This window comes from Schistocerca cancellata, chromosome 4 (genome assembly GCF_023864275.1).
Source record: "Schistocerca cancellata isolate TAMUIC-IGC-003103 chromosome 4, iqSchCanc2.1, whole genome shotgun sequence".
Classification (NCBI taxonomy): Eukaryota; Metazoa; Arthropoda; class Insecta; order Orthoptera; family Acrididae; genus Schistocerca; species Schistocerca cancellata.
Window position 1 is genome coordinate 266403706 of NC_064629.1, and position 14744 is coordinate 266418449.

A 14744-nucleotide genomic window follows, 5' to 3' on the forward strand; every position below is an offset into this window, starting at 1 on the left:
TAACAGACGCTGTAGGAGGTTCTTCAGTGGGAAACAGTCTGATCCCAGTTGGTCTTTCCAGTTTTGGCCTATGCACAAACAGTCTGAACAGCAGATTGTGGAACAGGTGTTTTGTTTTGCTTTAGAGCGCAAAAACAACTGCGCCCGCGGGTCATTCACTAAAAAGGCTCATAAATCAGATGGTAATCACGAGCTGTAATGTAAATTGTTACAAAAGGGCATTCAAGAGAAAGCGGCGGATAGTTAAAATTTAGGCGCTATATTCACAAAGTGGTGGGGTAGCGCCACTTAGCAAATGACGATAGCTAGAAAGGAAGTTCCCAATACACAGCCGAGTTAAAATAATCTCCTCCCAGAGGGAGGGCCGAGAGGTGGTCGTCCAAAGCGCTTGGAGAGGCTTAATAAGCTTATTCCCGTGAAGAGAGGACCATTGGCGATGCCAAAGGGACTCCACCTCCCGACAGCAACGCAGATAACATCGGAGAGAATATAGGTACTCGCGGGCTGAGGTACAAGGACCACAGCCTTGGTAGCTACATCAGCAGCATCGTTTCCTGGCAGACCGACATGACCAGGGACCCACAGAAACGTGACACTGGCTCCACAATAGTGAGCAAGTGACAGGTTTCCTGTACCTGCTGCACTAAGGGATGAGCAGTGTACAGTGCACATAGCCTTTGGAGGGCACTGAGTGAGTCACAATTGAAAAGGCTGTGTCGCCAGATGTACTGCGTGGCCTGATACAAGGCAAAGAGCTCGGCTGTAAATACTGAGGAGTGTGCAGGAAGCTGATATCGAAAGACACAGGTGCCAATGACGAAGGTACACCCGACCCCATGGCCAGTCCGAGAGCCATCAGTGTAGACAAGAGTACTATGGCGAAGTTTCATGTGAAGGTCATGAAATTGGAGGCGATAGATCGAGGCTGCCGTAGTGTCCTTAGGAAGCGAATGAAGGCCAAGGTTAACAGGGGGCCACTTCACGAAGCCAAGGTGGTGAAGGGTTCACACCCACCGGGAAAGGTGCAGGTAGCGTGACGTTAAACCGCCGTAGCAAGTGCCGAAAGTGGAATCCAGGAGGGAACAGATAAAAACGACGAGCCCCATAGTGATGGTCAAAGGAATCATCAAAGGTGGCATAGGACGAGTGGCCATGAATGGCAGACCAACGGTACGCATACCAGCTGAGGAGGAAGTTCCAGCAATGTGGTATGAAACTTCCTGGCAGATTAAAACTGTGTGCCGGACCAAGACTCGAACTCGGGACCTTTGCCTTTCGCGGGCAAGTGCTCTACCAACTGAGCTACCAAAGCACGACTCACGACCCATCCTCACAGCTTTTCTGCCAGTTCCTTGTCTCCTACCTTCCAAACTTTACAGAAGCTCGCCTGCGAACCTGGCAGAAGTAAAGCTGTGAGGACGGGGCGTGAGCCATGCTTGGGTAGCTCAGTTGGTAGAGCACTTGCCCGCGAAAGGCAAAGGTCCCGAGTTAGAGTCTCGGTCCAGCACACAGTTTTAATATGTCAGGAAGTTTCATATCAGCGCACAATCCGCTGCAGAGTGAAAATCTCATTCAGGACAGTGGTAGTTCAGCAGCTTCAGCATACGGACTCTCAACTGGGCTGGTGTAGAAGGCGCCCATGGCCAAATGTATGCCATGATGGTGGATGGTGTTGAGACGGGCTAAGAGGGATGGGCGTACAGATGCATAAACAAAGCACCCATAGTCTAGTTTCGAACGGACAAAGGACTGGCACAAACAGTGTAGGATGGTTCGATCGGCACCCCAGGAAGTAACATTGAGAACACGTAGGGCATTGAGAAACCATGTAAAGCGGGCTGCCAGGTAAGACACATGGGAGGACCAAGAGCTTCCTATCGAGCACGAGACCCAGGAATTTAGTAGTTTCAAGGAATGGAAGGGCAAGACGCCCAAGATGTAGTGATGGTGGGAGGAACCATTTGCGCTGCCAGTAATTCATACAGACTATTTTGTCAGTGGAAAAGCGAAACCCATTGTCGATGCTCCAGGAGTAAAGACGATCAAGACAGCGCTGAAGACGTCACTCAGAGAGAGAGGTCCATGGAGAACTGCAATAGATGGCAAAATCGTCAACAAAATGGGAGCCAGAGATGCCCAGTGGGAGAAAGGCCATTATAGGGTTAATAGTAATAGCAAAGAGGTCGACACTCAGGGCAGAACCCTGAGGCACACTGTTTTCCTGGATAAATGTGTCCAACAAGGCAGAACCCACTCGCACCCTGAAATCTCGCTCTTGTAAAAATGCCTGAAGAAAACATGGCAGGTGCCCACGGAAACCCCACGTGTAAAGAGTATGGAGGATACCAGTACTTCAGCAGGTGTCATAGGCCTTCTCCAAATGGAAAAACACGGCCGGTGTCTGATTTCCGCAGAAAGCCATTCATGACACAGGTGGACAGAGTAACTAGATGGTCAACTTCCGAACGTCGTGCTCGAAATACACACTGTACATTCGTCAGTAAATTGCGAGATTCTAGCAAAATTACCAGCCAGGCATGAATCGTACGTGCCATCACCTTGCAAACGCAGCTGGTAAGAGAGATGGGGCGGTAGCTAGAAGGAAGATTTTTGTCCTAGCTGGGCTTAGGTTGGGTACGACGGTGGCTTCAGGCCAGCGTCTGGAAAATGTGCCCTCTAACCAGACGCAGTTGTATGTGTTAAGCAGAAATTGCTTCCCTGCAAGAGAAAGGTGCTACACATCTGAATGCGGATGGCGTCTGGCCCTGGGGCAGAGGATCAGGATAAACTGAGAGCATGATCTGGCCACTCATCGTAAAGGCGGCATTGAAGTACTCACTATTCGTAGAAGAGAAGGGTACCGCCCAAGCCAGGTCCTCTTCGTTTCCAATGGAGGAAGGCAGGGTGATAATGGGAAGAGCTCGAAACTTCGGCAAAATGGTGGACCAAGGTGTTGGAGACAGGAAGAGGGTCCAAGATAACATCGTCTGCTACTGTCAGGCCGGAAATTGGAGAATGGATCTTTGTGCCAGCGAGCTGTTGGAGGTTGGCCCACACGACAGAGGAAGTGGTGGAACTGTTAAAAGAACTAGTGAATGAAATCCAGCTATCTCGTTTCCTAACCCGAAGGATGCGGCGACACTTTGCACGCATCTGTTTACAATGAATGCAGTTTTCCATCATAGGATGACGGTGAAAAACGTGGAGAGCTCGTCTCCATGCGCGAATTGCATCGCGGCATGCCCAAGCCCACCAAGGGACAGGAACACGACGTGGTATAGGGGAAGTGCGAGGAATGGAAAGTTCTGCAGCAGTAAAGATAACATTGGTGAGATAATCCACCTGGTCATCACAACTGGGGAAATCTTGTTCTTCGAAGGTCGCCAGGGAGTAGTAAAGCTGCCAGTCAGCCTTAGTAAGCTACCATTGGGGGGTGCATGTGGATAGGGTAGGAGTCAGCAAACAGAGAGAACACAGGAAATGGTCGCTCGAGAAAGTGTCAGAACGGACCACTCAAGACGATAGGAAAAATGGGCAGTGAAGAAGAATGTCAAAATGAGAATAGGTGTGCGAGGAGTCAAAGTAAAGTGGGTGCTCCAGTGTTAAGGCAAAAGAGGATGAGTTAGTTAAGGAGGTCAGCAAAGAGGGCACCTCTGACAGGTCCTGAGAGAATCCCAGAGTGGATGATGCGCATTAGTCACCGAGTAGCAAAAACGGGGGATGTAGCTGCCAAATAAGCTGAAGGAAGTCTGTCCTGGTGACATCGAAGGACGAAGGTACATAAATGGTTCAAAGGAGAAAGGCAGGCAGGGAAGGAAAAAGGCGAACTGCAGCAGCTTGAAGACAGGTAGTCAGGGAGATGGGTTGACTATGAATGTCATTCCATAAGAGCAGCATGACACCCCACTGGGACTGAATGCCGACCTCAAGGGGAAGGTCAAAACGAATCGGTAAGTAATGTGAAAGCTCAAAGTGGTTGTGAGGGCGAAATTTCGTTTCCTGATAGAGTACAAGGGAATGCTGCGATGCTAAAAGCAGCCGTTAATCCTCTGTGGGACCAAAGGCCGTGGACGTTCCATTGGAGGACATTCATGAGGAGGAAGAGATGGAGGCGTGTAAACTCGGTGGTTGCCGAGTGATAGCCGGTGTGGAGTCGCTACTACAGGGCACAGGAGCAGGAGGATCCTGCTCCACGAGGTCCACAGAAGCATCGGCTTGCTCGTGCCGTCGGTCTGTAGAGTCAAATGCTGTAAAACGGTTGGTGGTGCGCACCGACGAGACAGAGGGTGGCTGGGTTAAGTACCACGTGGCGACACCATCGAACAGAATCTTCAAGTTGGTGAAGGGGAAGACCGTTTCCCTTTGGCAGACTTCTTCGAGCCTTTCTGGTTAGAGGAAGTCTCGAGCGTTTGGCTGGAGGGACGGAGGAAGTCGTCATGGGAGTACTACTTCTGTCTTTTCCTGCCTACTGATTGTGTAGTTGGCCGCTTCGCCCCTTGAGGCGAGAGTTTGACCGTTTTTTGCACAGCAGGACGGGGGGATGGCGATGCTACCTTGACACTGGGCGACTTCACAACCTCAGAGCCGAATTTCAGGTCGCATGTTTGCGTGGCCATGTCCTTCATGGATCGAGGGTAAGAAGAACAGAACTGTAGGTGCCAGACGGGAGAACACAGGGTTTGCGACAAGCCAGTAACTTGCGATCTACTAGGTAAGGCACTTTTTCCATTACCTGAACCTCTTTGACAACCCACTCATCTAGGTACATGGGACAATCCAGAGGAGGCGGCATGGCCGCCATTCAGTTGATACAGTGGGGAAGAGGAGGTGGACAATCGTCCGCGTGTGTATCCCTGCCGCAGGTTACACATTTGGCTGGTGTCAACAAGATATTCTAGTGTGGTTAAAACGATGACACTGACAGCAGCACATCGGGTTCTGAATGTATGGCCGGACTGTGATAATTTCATAGCCTGCTTTCATCTTTGACGGCAGCACCACTCTATCAAAGGTGAGGAAAAGAGTATGCGTGGGCTCTAAGGAATAATCTACCTTTTTCATTACACAATGGATGGCGATGACACCCTGACCAGAGGGTTAAGACTGTGTTTCGGCCTCGGTTAGACCGTCGAACAGCCTGGTGTTAATTACACCACAGGAAGAATTCAAAGCTTTGTTGGCCTTGACATCAACAGGGTAGCTGTGGAGAAGCGAGGCAGCAAGCAGAAGTTGTGTTTGAGAATCAGAAGCAGTCTCCAAAAGCAAAGTGCCAGTTTGTAAACGAGATCAGGATTTCACAGGGCCAGCAATTGCATCAACACCTTCCTCAATAATAAACGGATTGACCGTGGTGAAGGACTGACCGGAACTGTAGTGCAGCAGGAAGGGTCTTCGAATCAATAGCTTCATTACGTTTACGTTTTGTAGACGTTGATTGGGAAGATGAGTGACTCATTGCAAGAATATCCCCATGGTTGGCAGCGTCTCCGATGGTGCGCTCCTTCCAACTGGGGGCTCCCTCCACAAGGGGGAGCACCCGCCTTAGATGATTGTTTACACCTCAGGTCACACCTCCCGAACATCTGACACAGCGACTAATCTGCAATTTGGGAAGGTTGCAGCTCAGGCAATTACCCCTCCCTGTGCCTGGCCTGTACCAGGCGGTACATGTGAACCCTACCTGTCGACCTGGGGCTTTAAATTACACGTTACCTAGTCATCCGTTACGTGTCAGACCCGTGGGCCAGCCTTCAGAAGCGCACAGGGAGGAAAGAGAAAAAAAGAGCATTCTCTAACGCTGAAGCGGAGGAACGAGAGAAGGGAAACAAAGAAAGGAAAAGGGAGCCAAAAATAAAGGTGAGACTGGTCGTACACCAGCGACAGAATGCAGAACATTGTAGAGAATTCCCCAGACATATTTCCCAAGGGAGGGGAAAAAGAATAGCAGGACGACAGACACGCTGTACGGAAGGGAAAAATGTTGCAAAAGCTGAGGCCCCGCGGTAGCCAAGTACGAACCCGCTGAAGAGTGATGTGTCTCCTGTGGGGATTGTGGAACAGTGTTGAGTGACATGGGTGGGTAGGCATCTCACAGACCGTGACTGTGTAACTTGCCAGAAGCTACTGTCTCCTAACCCATTGTGATGTGATACCGGCTTCCACAGGGCTCGTATGGAACTCCAACCGCTAGCCAGCGTGGTTAACAGCCTCCAGCAAGCTCAGTACCGACAATGCTGCCGACCCACAGGCAACGCATCCATAGTCCAAGCAGGATAAATAAGTGCTTTGTAAAATCTCAGAAGAACTGTACAGTCCGCGCCCTATGAGGATTGACTAAGAAAACGGAGAGCATTCAGCTTCTTAATGCAAGTTAAGCTGGCTGACATGCGAGGGCCAAGTTAGCGTGTAGTCGAAATGCCTACGAATTGGCAAAAGTTAACCATTTCTAGTAACTGGTCACCAAAATAAATTTCTGGGTGTGGGTGCACAATTTGGAGTCAACAAAAATGCATAACTAGTGATTGTGCAGGGGAATATTGGTGGTTGTGTTTCAGGACCCAGTCATGGACTCTCCAGACAGCCCCCTGAAGCTGGCGCTCAGTGGTGCACAGTGACGCAGAGGCATAGCGCAGGCAGAGATCCATGTACAGTGACAGAGGAACTGCGGGACCCACTGCATTTACAATACCACTGATGGCGATAGCAAACATCGTTACGTTCAGAACCGATCCCTGAGGGACTCCAGTTTCCTGCACATAGAGGTTGCTAACAGTATTTGGAAAAAAAAAACAGATAGGAAATTCTGCATAAAAATGGGTAAACTGGCCCATAAACTCCACTAATGCAGTGTGATGTCGCCCAGGTGGTATAGTATGCCTTCTGTAGGTCAAAGAACACAGCTATCAGATGTTGGCGATACGCGAAAGCATTGCCGATTCCAAACGAACCAGATGATTTATGGTGGACCAGAAACGCTTTGGAATCGGTATATGCCCTCAGACTTCAAGGCACCAACAATGATGGCCCCTGACAATTTGTTTGAATAGCTTACACAGCCCATTCGCTAACGAGAATGGTCGGTAATTAGTTAAAATATGTGGGTACTTACCCAGTTTCGGGACAGGAATAACAATACTTTACCGTAAATGGGAGGGAAATATTTCTTTCTGCCAATTGCAATTAAAAAGACATAGGATATGTTTCATGCTGTCGGCATGAAGATGTTTGAGCATTTAGCTGTCAATTTTGTTGCGTCCAGGTCCCATATTGCCACACACTGCCAAAGCACTGCGAAGCTCCCGTTCACTAAAACGGACATTGTATAATAGAGAGCCATGTGCATGGAAAGATAGCGGGCGGCACACAGTAAGGTGTTTCAGGGCCAGGAAATGAGGATGGTAATTACTGAAAGCGGAAACTTCACCAAAGTGTGCTACAAAACATTCGGCAAGTACCACGGGATCAGTGCAGATGTTACCATTGACAAGGATGCCAGGAACTGCCATGGGTGATGGATAGCCCCAAGTGCGGCGGAGCTTAGTTCATACTTGGGACGATGGGGTGCTGGATCACATAGTTGAGGCATATTGCTCCCAACACGACAGCTCCCTTTTCCTTATTAAAAACCGCATTTCGCACGCAGTCTCTTGAATGCTGTTAAACCATTCATAGAGGGATTGCGCATGTGTTGTTAAAGCGGTGTCCCCTGATAGCTGTGGCTGTATCTTGAGACCACCATTGCACCGGTGGCCGTCGGGATGAGCTGGAGAAGTATATCGCTGCTGCTGTAGCATGATTAGTAGTATCAATAGTATCCTGTACCAATTTGTCGATATTCATCACACGACAAGCTACAAAAGTAGCTGCAGAGGAGAAAGCCTGCCAATCAGCTTTCCTAAGCGACCAACGTGGAACATGATCTAGATGTCCGAGCGGAAAATGAGAGAACAATAAAATGGTCGCTGTCACAAAGATCGCCATGGGCGTGCCACTGAATCAGGGGTAAGATACTCGGGCTGCAAACTGCGAGATCAATAGCTGAAAACGTTCTGTGGGCCACACTGAAATGGGTTGCAGCTGCAGTGTTGAGTAGGTGGACGTCCAATTCTTAAAGGTGGTGTTCTAGTACTCTGTGAGAGAGAGCGTCGCTAGCCCACTGGGGATCATGGGCATTAAAGTCCCCCAACAAGAGGAAGGGGACAGGGAGCTGTGCCACTAACAGTTCATGATAATGGAAACGTATATCTGGGGATAGATAAACATTACATATTGTCATCCGAACTGACAGACACTAACGACTGCGTCTTTTAGTGCAGTGGTAAGGGGGCACTGCTTACTGAAAATATCAGAGCATATGAAGGTACTGACCCCACTGGCCGCTCTTTCGATATTAACCTGGAAGAGCTGACTGGATATAATGTCACGGATAAAAATATTTCTCGTTTTGGCGACATCTAGCCAGTGAACACTGTCCACTCCGCACACATGGCCGACGGCCCACATGCCTTTCTACTTCACCCTGTTTAATACGTCAAATATCAACAGAATATTTTCACTTTTACTTCTAGCACGACATGCAGTATATTCCCAGCAGTGAAAATATTACTTCGCGGAAAATTAATCTATATCTCCACGTCTGAGAACTAAAAAATGTGTGGTGTTTTCAGTCCTGAAACCTGTTTGATGCAACTCTCCATGCTACTCTATCCTGTGCTAGCTGCTTCATCTCCCAGTACTTACTGCAACCTACATCCTTCTGAATCTGCTTAGTGTATTCATCTCTTGGTCTCCCTCTACGATTTTTACCCTCCACGCTGCCCTCCAATGCTAAATTTGTGATCCCCTGATGCCTCGGAACATATCCTACCAACCGATCCCTTCTTGTCAAGTTGTGCCACAAATTCCTCTTCTCGCCAATTCTATTCAATACCTCCTCATTAGTTATGTGATCTACCCATCTAATCTTCAGCATTCTTCTGTAGCACCACATTTCGAAAGCTATTCTCTTATTGTCCAAACTATTTATCGTCCATGCACTTCCATACATGGCTACACTCCAAATACTTTCAGAATCGACTTCCTGACGCTTAAATCTATACTCTATGTTAAATTTCTCTTCTTTAGAAACGCTTTCCTTGCCATTGCCAGTCTACATTTTATATCCTCTCTACTTCGACCATCATCAGTTATTTTGCTCCCCAAATAGCAAAACTCCTTTATTACTTTAAGTGTCTCATTTCCTAATCTAATTCCCTCAGCATCACCCGACTTAAGACTAGTTTCCATTAGCCTCGTTTAGCTTTTGTTGATGTTCATCTTATATCCTCCTTTCAAGACACTGTCCAATATGTTAAACTGCTCTTCCAAGCCCTTTGCTGTCCCCGACAGAATTACAATGTCATCGGCAAACCTCAAAGCTTTTATTTCTTCTCCATGGGTTTTAATACCTACTCCGAATTTTTCTTTTGTTTCCTTTACTGCTTGCTTAATATACAGATTGAATAACATCGGGGATAGGCTACAACCCTGTCTCCCTCCCTTCCCAACCACTGCTTCCCTTTCATGCCCCTCGACTCTTAAAACTGCCATCTGGTTTCTGTACAAATTGTAAATAACCTTTCGCTCCCTGTATTTTACCCCTGCCACCTTTAGAATTTGAAAGAGAGTATTCCAGTCAACATTGTCAAAAGCTTTCTCTAAATCTAGAAATTCTAGAAACATAGGTTTCCCTTTCCTTAATCTTTCTTCTAGGGTAAGTCGTAAGGTCAGTATTGCCACGCGTGTTCCAATATTTCTACGGAATCCAAACTGATCTTCCCCGAGGTCGGCTTCTACCAGTTTTTCCATTCGTCTGAAAAGAGTTCGCGTTCTATTTTGCAGCTGTGACTTATTAAACTGATAGTTCGGTAATTTTCACATCTGTCAACACCTGCTTTCCTGGGGAAAGAAAAATTCTGAATTCGTTTCTAAATTAGGCCGACAAGATGGAGAAACTCCACTGAGTGGAAAACAGTAAAGCTTTTCGATGAACGTCCTAATTATTACTCGGGAACCAGTATTCTAAACTGTCCGGTTACCTAGGACCGTTACTTTTACATCGGCTCATACCCATGTCAGAATGGGTAGTTTACTCATAGGTCTATTGAGGCATGATTAAGCTAGGTAATGGAGACTGAAATTTCCGCAACGTACTTCCTGTTACTGTCTTGTGTTCACACTACAAACTTTTGATGTCATTTAGCGAAACCTATCTCCAAAAATTTTCAGTGAAGCTTAATTAATCCATTAGATCATTTAATAGTTTCGATTAAACATTTCGTTTTACTCAGTTTCGGGTCTGAGCCGGTGAATGAAACAGCTGTGATCGTAGGCGAAAGGGTATTTTCTGCTGCGGAACGAGGCTTGCCAGAAAATTTTCGCAATCCACTAGCCCTTCCTGCTGGTAATCCTACAGAGTACAAACACACAAAAAAGTTTAATTACTGCTGAAGGCTAATTATGAAAACTTTGAAGGAAATTTTAACTATTTATAGTTATGTAAATGGAGTGTCAAAAAGTTAATCTCTTCAGGTCCTAGCACTTTCAGGTATTAAGAGCTGCATTGGTGTGATATTTACGTATGAAAAACTGCTTCCTTCACCTCACGTACTATATTCGAGACAGTTCGATGACAAGACAGTAGGAAAGCAAGTGCGCTGCCGAAAGGACCATCCTTGCTCAACAAACTAAGAATTTTTGAAAAACTACCGGTATCAAATGTTTTGCCAAATACACTCCTGGAAATGGAAAAAAGAACACATTGACACCGGTGTGTCAGACCCACCATACTTGCTCCGGACACTGCGAGAGGGCTGTACAAGCAATGATCACACGCACGGCACAGCGGACACACCAGGAACCGCGGTGTTGGCCGTCGAATGGCGCTAGCTGCGCAGCATTTGTGCACCGCCGCCGTCAGTGTCAGCCGGTTTGCCGTGGCTTACGGAGCTCCATCGCAGTCTTTAACACTGGTAGCATGCCGCGACAGCGTGGACGTGAACCGTATGTGCAGTTGACGGACTTTGAGCGAGGGCGTATAGTGGGCATGCGGGAGGCCGGGTGGACGTACCGCCGAATTGCTCAACACGTGGGGCGTGAGGTCTCCACAGTACATCGATGTTGTCGCCAGTGGTCGGCGGGAGGTGCACGTGCCCGTCGACCTGGGACCGGACCGCAGCGACGCACGGATGCACGCCAAGACCGTAGGATCCTACGCAGTGCCGTAGGGGACCGCACCGCCACTTCCCAGCAAATTAGGGACACTGTTGCTCCTGGGGTATCGGCGAGGACCATTCGCAACCGTCTCCATGAAGCTGGGCTACGGTCCCGCACACCGTTAGGCCGTCTTCCGCTCACGCCCCAACATCGTGCAGCCCGCCTCCAGTGGTGTCGCGACAGGCGTGAATGGAGGGACGAATGGAGACGTGTCGTCTTCAGCGATGAGAGTCGCTTCTGCCTTGGTGCCAATGATGGTCGTATGCGTGTTTGGCGCCGTGCAGGTGAGCGCCACAATCAGGACTGCATACGACCGAGGCACACAGGGCCAACACCCGGCATCATGGTGTGGGGAGCGATCTCCTACACTGGCCGTACACCACTGGTGATCGTCGAGGGGACACTGAATAGTGCACGGTACATCCAAACCGTCATCGAACCCATCGTTCTACCATTCCTAGACCGGCTAGGGAACTTGCTGTTCCAACAGGACAATGCACGTCCGCATGTATCCCGTGCCACCCAACGTGCTCTAGAAGGTGTAAGTCAACTACCCTGGCCAGCAAGATCTCCGGATCTGTCCCCCATTGAGCATGTTTGGAACTGGATGAAGCGTCGTCTCACGCGGTGTGCACGTCCAGCACGAACGCTGGTCCAACTGAGGCGCCAGGTGGAAATGGCATGGCAAGCCGTTCCACAGGACTACATCCAGCATCTCTACGATCGTCTCCATGGGAGAATAGCAGCCTGCATTGCTGCGAAAGGTGGATATACACTGTACTAGTGCCGACATTGTGCATGCTCTGTTGCCTGTGTCTATGTGCCTGTGGTTCTGTCAGTGTGATCATGTGATGTATCTGACCCCAGGAATGTGTCAATAAAGTTTCCCCTTCCTGGGACAATGAATTCACGGTATTCTTATTTCAATTTCCAGGAGTGTAATTTAAATGTAAGAAATAAAACAGGTTAGATACACATTTGGCGACCCTCTCTAATGTCGCTCAGCATTATGTATAGCAATTGCGGAGCCGATTGATAGTTTAAAGGTACGCATCTGACATTAGAATTTGAATACTTTATATTTGGTGTACTGTGTGGACCGCGAAACCTTTTGTTATGTGGCCTGAACAGTTCTATCATCTGTGCCCGAAGGTGTAAGAGTTGCAACGATTCTTCGGTTTAAAATATGAGAGAGTCATTCAGATACCAGGAGAGGGATTGGGCATTCTCAATCAGCACCTCATTTGTTGTGCATAACTTCGAGCATTATTGATTTTTATTTCTTACTTTTAAACAAATCATACACAAAGCATTTGACCTTTTTTCTTTAACAAGTGTGGTTTTTCGCTAATATGATACAGCGACTATTTACTATATTACTTGTCACTCTTGGAAACCTTGCACTGGTTACAAACATCTTTACACTTCCAATTATCAGAGCTTCGACATTAGCTGCTTCCACGAGAATCTAAAAAGTAGGTGGAAATTATTTGACTCCATTACACAGGTCGGTAGCAAAAAAGACGTTTCAAACCCTTAGTACTGAGATATCGGTATACATTATTTGTACGTAGTATATCTGAAAGCGGGAAGCCAACGAACAACGTTTACTAAACACAGTAGCACTGAAATTTACATCGTCCAATGTACAGAAAGAGCAAATGAAGTAATGTTCGTTTCGTCGACAGGTTTTAGCTAAAATTTAACCAACTGTCTTCCATACTGCTACAGCAAATAGTATGAACACGAACTCGCAGCTCAGTAACTTTGAGACCCCCCCCCCGAGAGAGAACGCTGGAAACCCTGACCTGGCATACAGTTTAAGGTAGATGCCAACTATGACGCGAAATTCTCCACAAAAGGTTTCCAAAATCCAGTATGTACTGAGGAACCGAGGAATGTACTACAACCTCACCACGTATTTCTCCCATAGTGACCGCGAAGAAAAATTCAGACGTAATTCTGAGCCGGCTTACCTTGCTGCCAATTTGATTTCCACACTGACCACACTGTATGTGCAGAATTTCCCGCATACTTATTTGGCTGCGTAAACAAACACTTCCAGGTTTAGTTCCTATTGAGGCGATGCCGGAAACCAACTGCTGGCTGAAGACACGCCGGCTAAACTGCTGAGGGATGGCAAAGCTCTGATCGGCTCATGCACATCCACCGACGGACAAATTGGATGTGTGTAGGTGTTCTGACCGACCGACAAACTTTCCTGTTGTCGGGATGTCGGGCAGGAAGGACCACCAGACAGCCGACCGCCCCCGCGACCTTTCCGAGCACTCCACTCCACCCAACAAACTGTACAGTGTGTACCGCTGTAGTGCCAACTGCCCGACAAAATCTTACTTTTGACAATGCTTGTGGGATTAAATGTTGTTCTGAAATACGTGACAGAGTGAGAGACGGACGACACAATAAGGACAGAGTTTCTGAAAAAATTTAATAGCTGCAGATGTCTGTGGGACGTGTCATGCGAGGAGTATAGGAAATACAGATATGCAAGAAGTGAAGCACTTTTTTCATTTTTTTAACGAATCCATAATGGTTTCGTGTGGCGTATATAGAGAATAAAAGTCCATCGATTTTTTTGCATCTCTCTTTTTACGCTTTATTTCCGGTACTTGTCGGAAATAAAAGCTAAGAACCGAAATATCGACGATCAATGAACTTTAATTTATATATTATATTTGCTTCATTGTTGTAAGTGTTAAAAAAGTCCAGTCTATATCCAAGGCCTCTTCTATGAAAATCAAAGTGTGTGACTTTCTAACAGTTATAACAGTCGCTAAATGCTTCATTTCTTATGTATCTGTTGTGTATATTAGGTGTTGTGCGCGACAACATGTGTGGTCCTTGTTATTCGGATTTGAAGTGAGTTTCTCTTACTTGCCGGTCATCTTTTATGTTACATACATAAATAAATTAGGTGAAAGTCTTTTATTGTAAGTTTCAGGAATAATTTTAGTTAATACTCGTGGGGATATAAGAGCATTGAATTTGAGGTTCTCTTAACTTCTGCCAACGGCTAGAAATCGTAATGTAGCTAAGAGGCTCACCTCGCAGCTTATAGCCTCTCTCATGACTATTCTTTTTCGGTAAGAATTGTTTGATGATGTTCCAGAGCTCTGAAACGAATGATTCATGCATTCTTAGATTATTACGAAAATCATCAGCTCCCTAAGTAACAGGACGAGGCGAATATTTTTCCTTGCATTAGCCGCTTCTTCACCCAGAGCTTTCTCTCGGATTTTTTTTATCTTGTTACCTCTAAATCTAACAAGGCAAACCACTGTTTCTGTGCCTCTCTAAAACCGTGCGGGGTCTTGTAGAATATACACTCAATGAACTTAAGATAAACAAATCAAAACAACAGGGTTTCGCTGTACTCGCTGAGTGTAATCAGTCGGCACGTCTGTAGGCTGCCACGAAATTGGTCGGTCGGTCGGCCGATGAATTTGGAGCGTATGTAGGCGCCTATAGGG

The 14744-nt window shown here is 47.2% G+C and overlaps 1 protein-coding gene across 1 annotated transcript in view; it reads right to left on the bottom strand.

Moving 5' to 3' along the window:
* LOC126184079 (tubulin beta-3 chain-like) overlaps positions 1-13286 on the bottom strand; it is a 111928-nt gene extending 98642 nt beyond the window's left edge. Inside the window, exon 1 of the mRNA XM_049926439.1 lies at positions 13230-13286. Coding sequence (XP_049782396.1) covers positions 13230-13286 — 57 coding nt within the window. The remainder of the gene's footprint in view (positions 1-13229) is intronic.
* Between the last annotated feature and the right edge of the window lie 1458 nt (positions 13287-14744).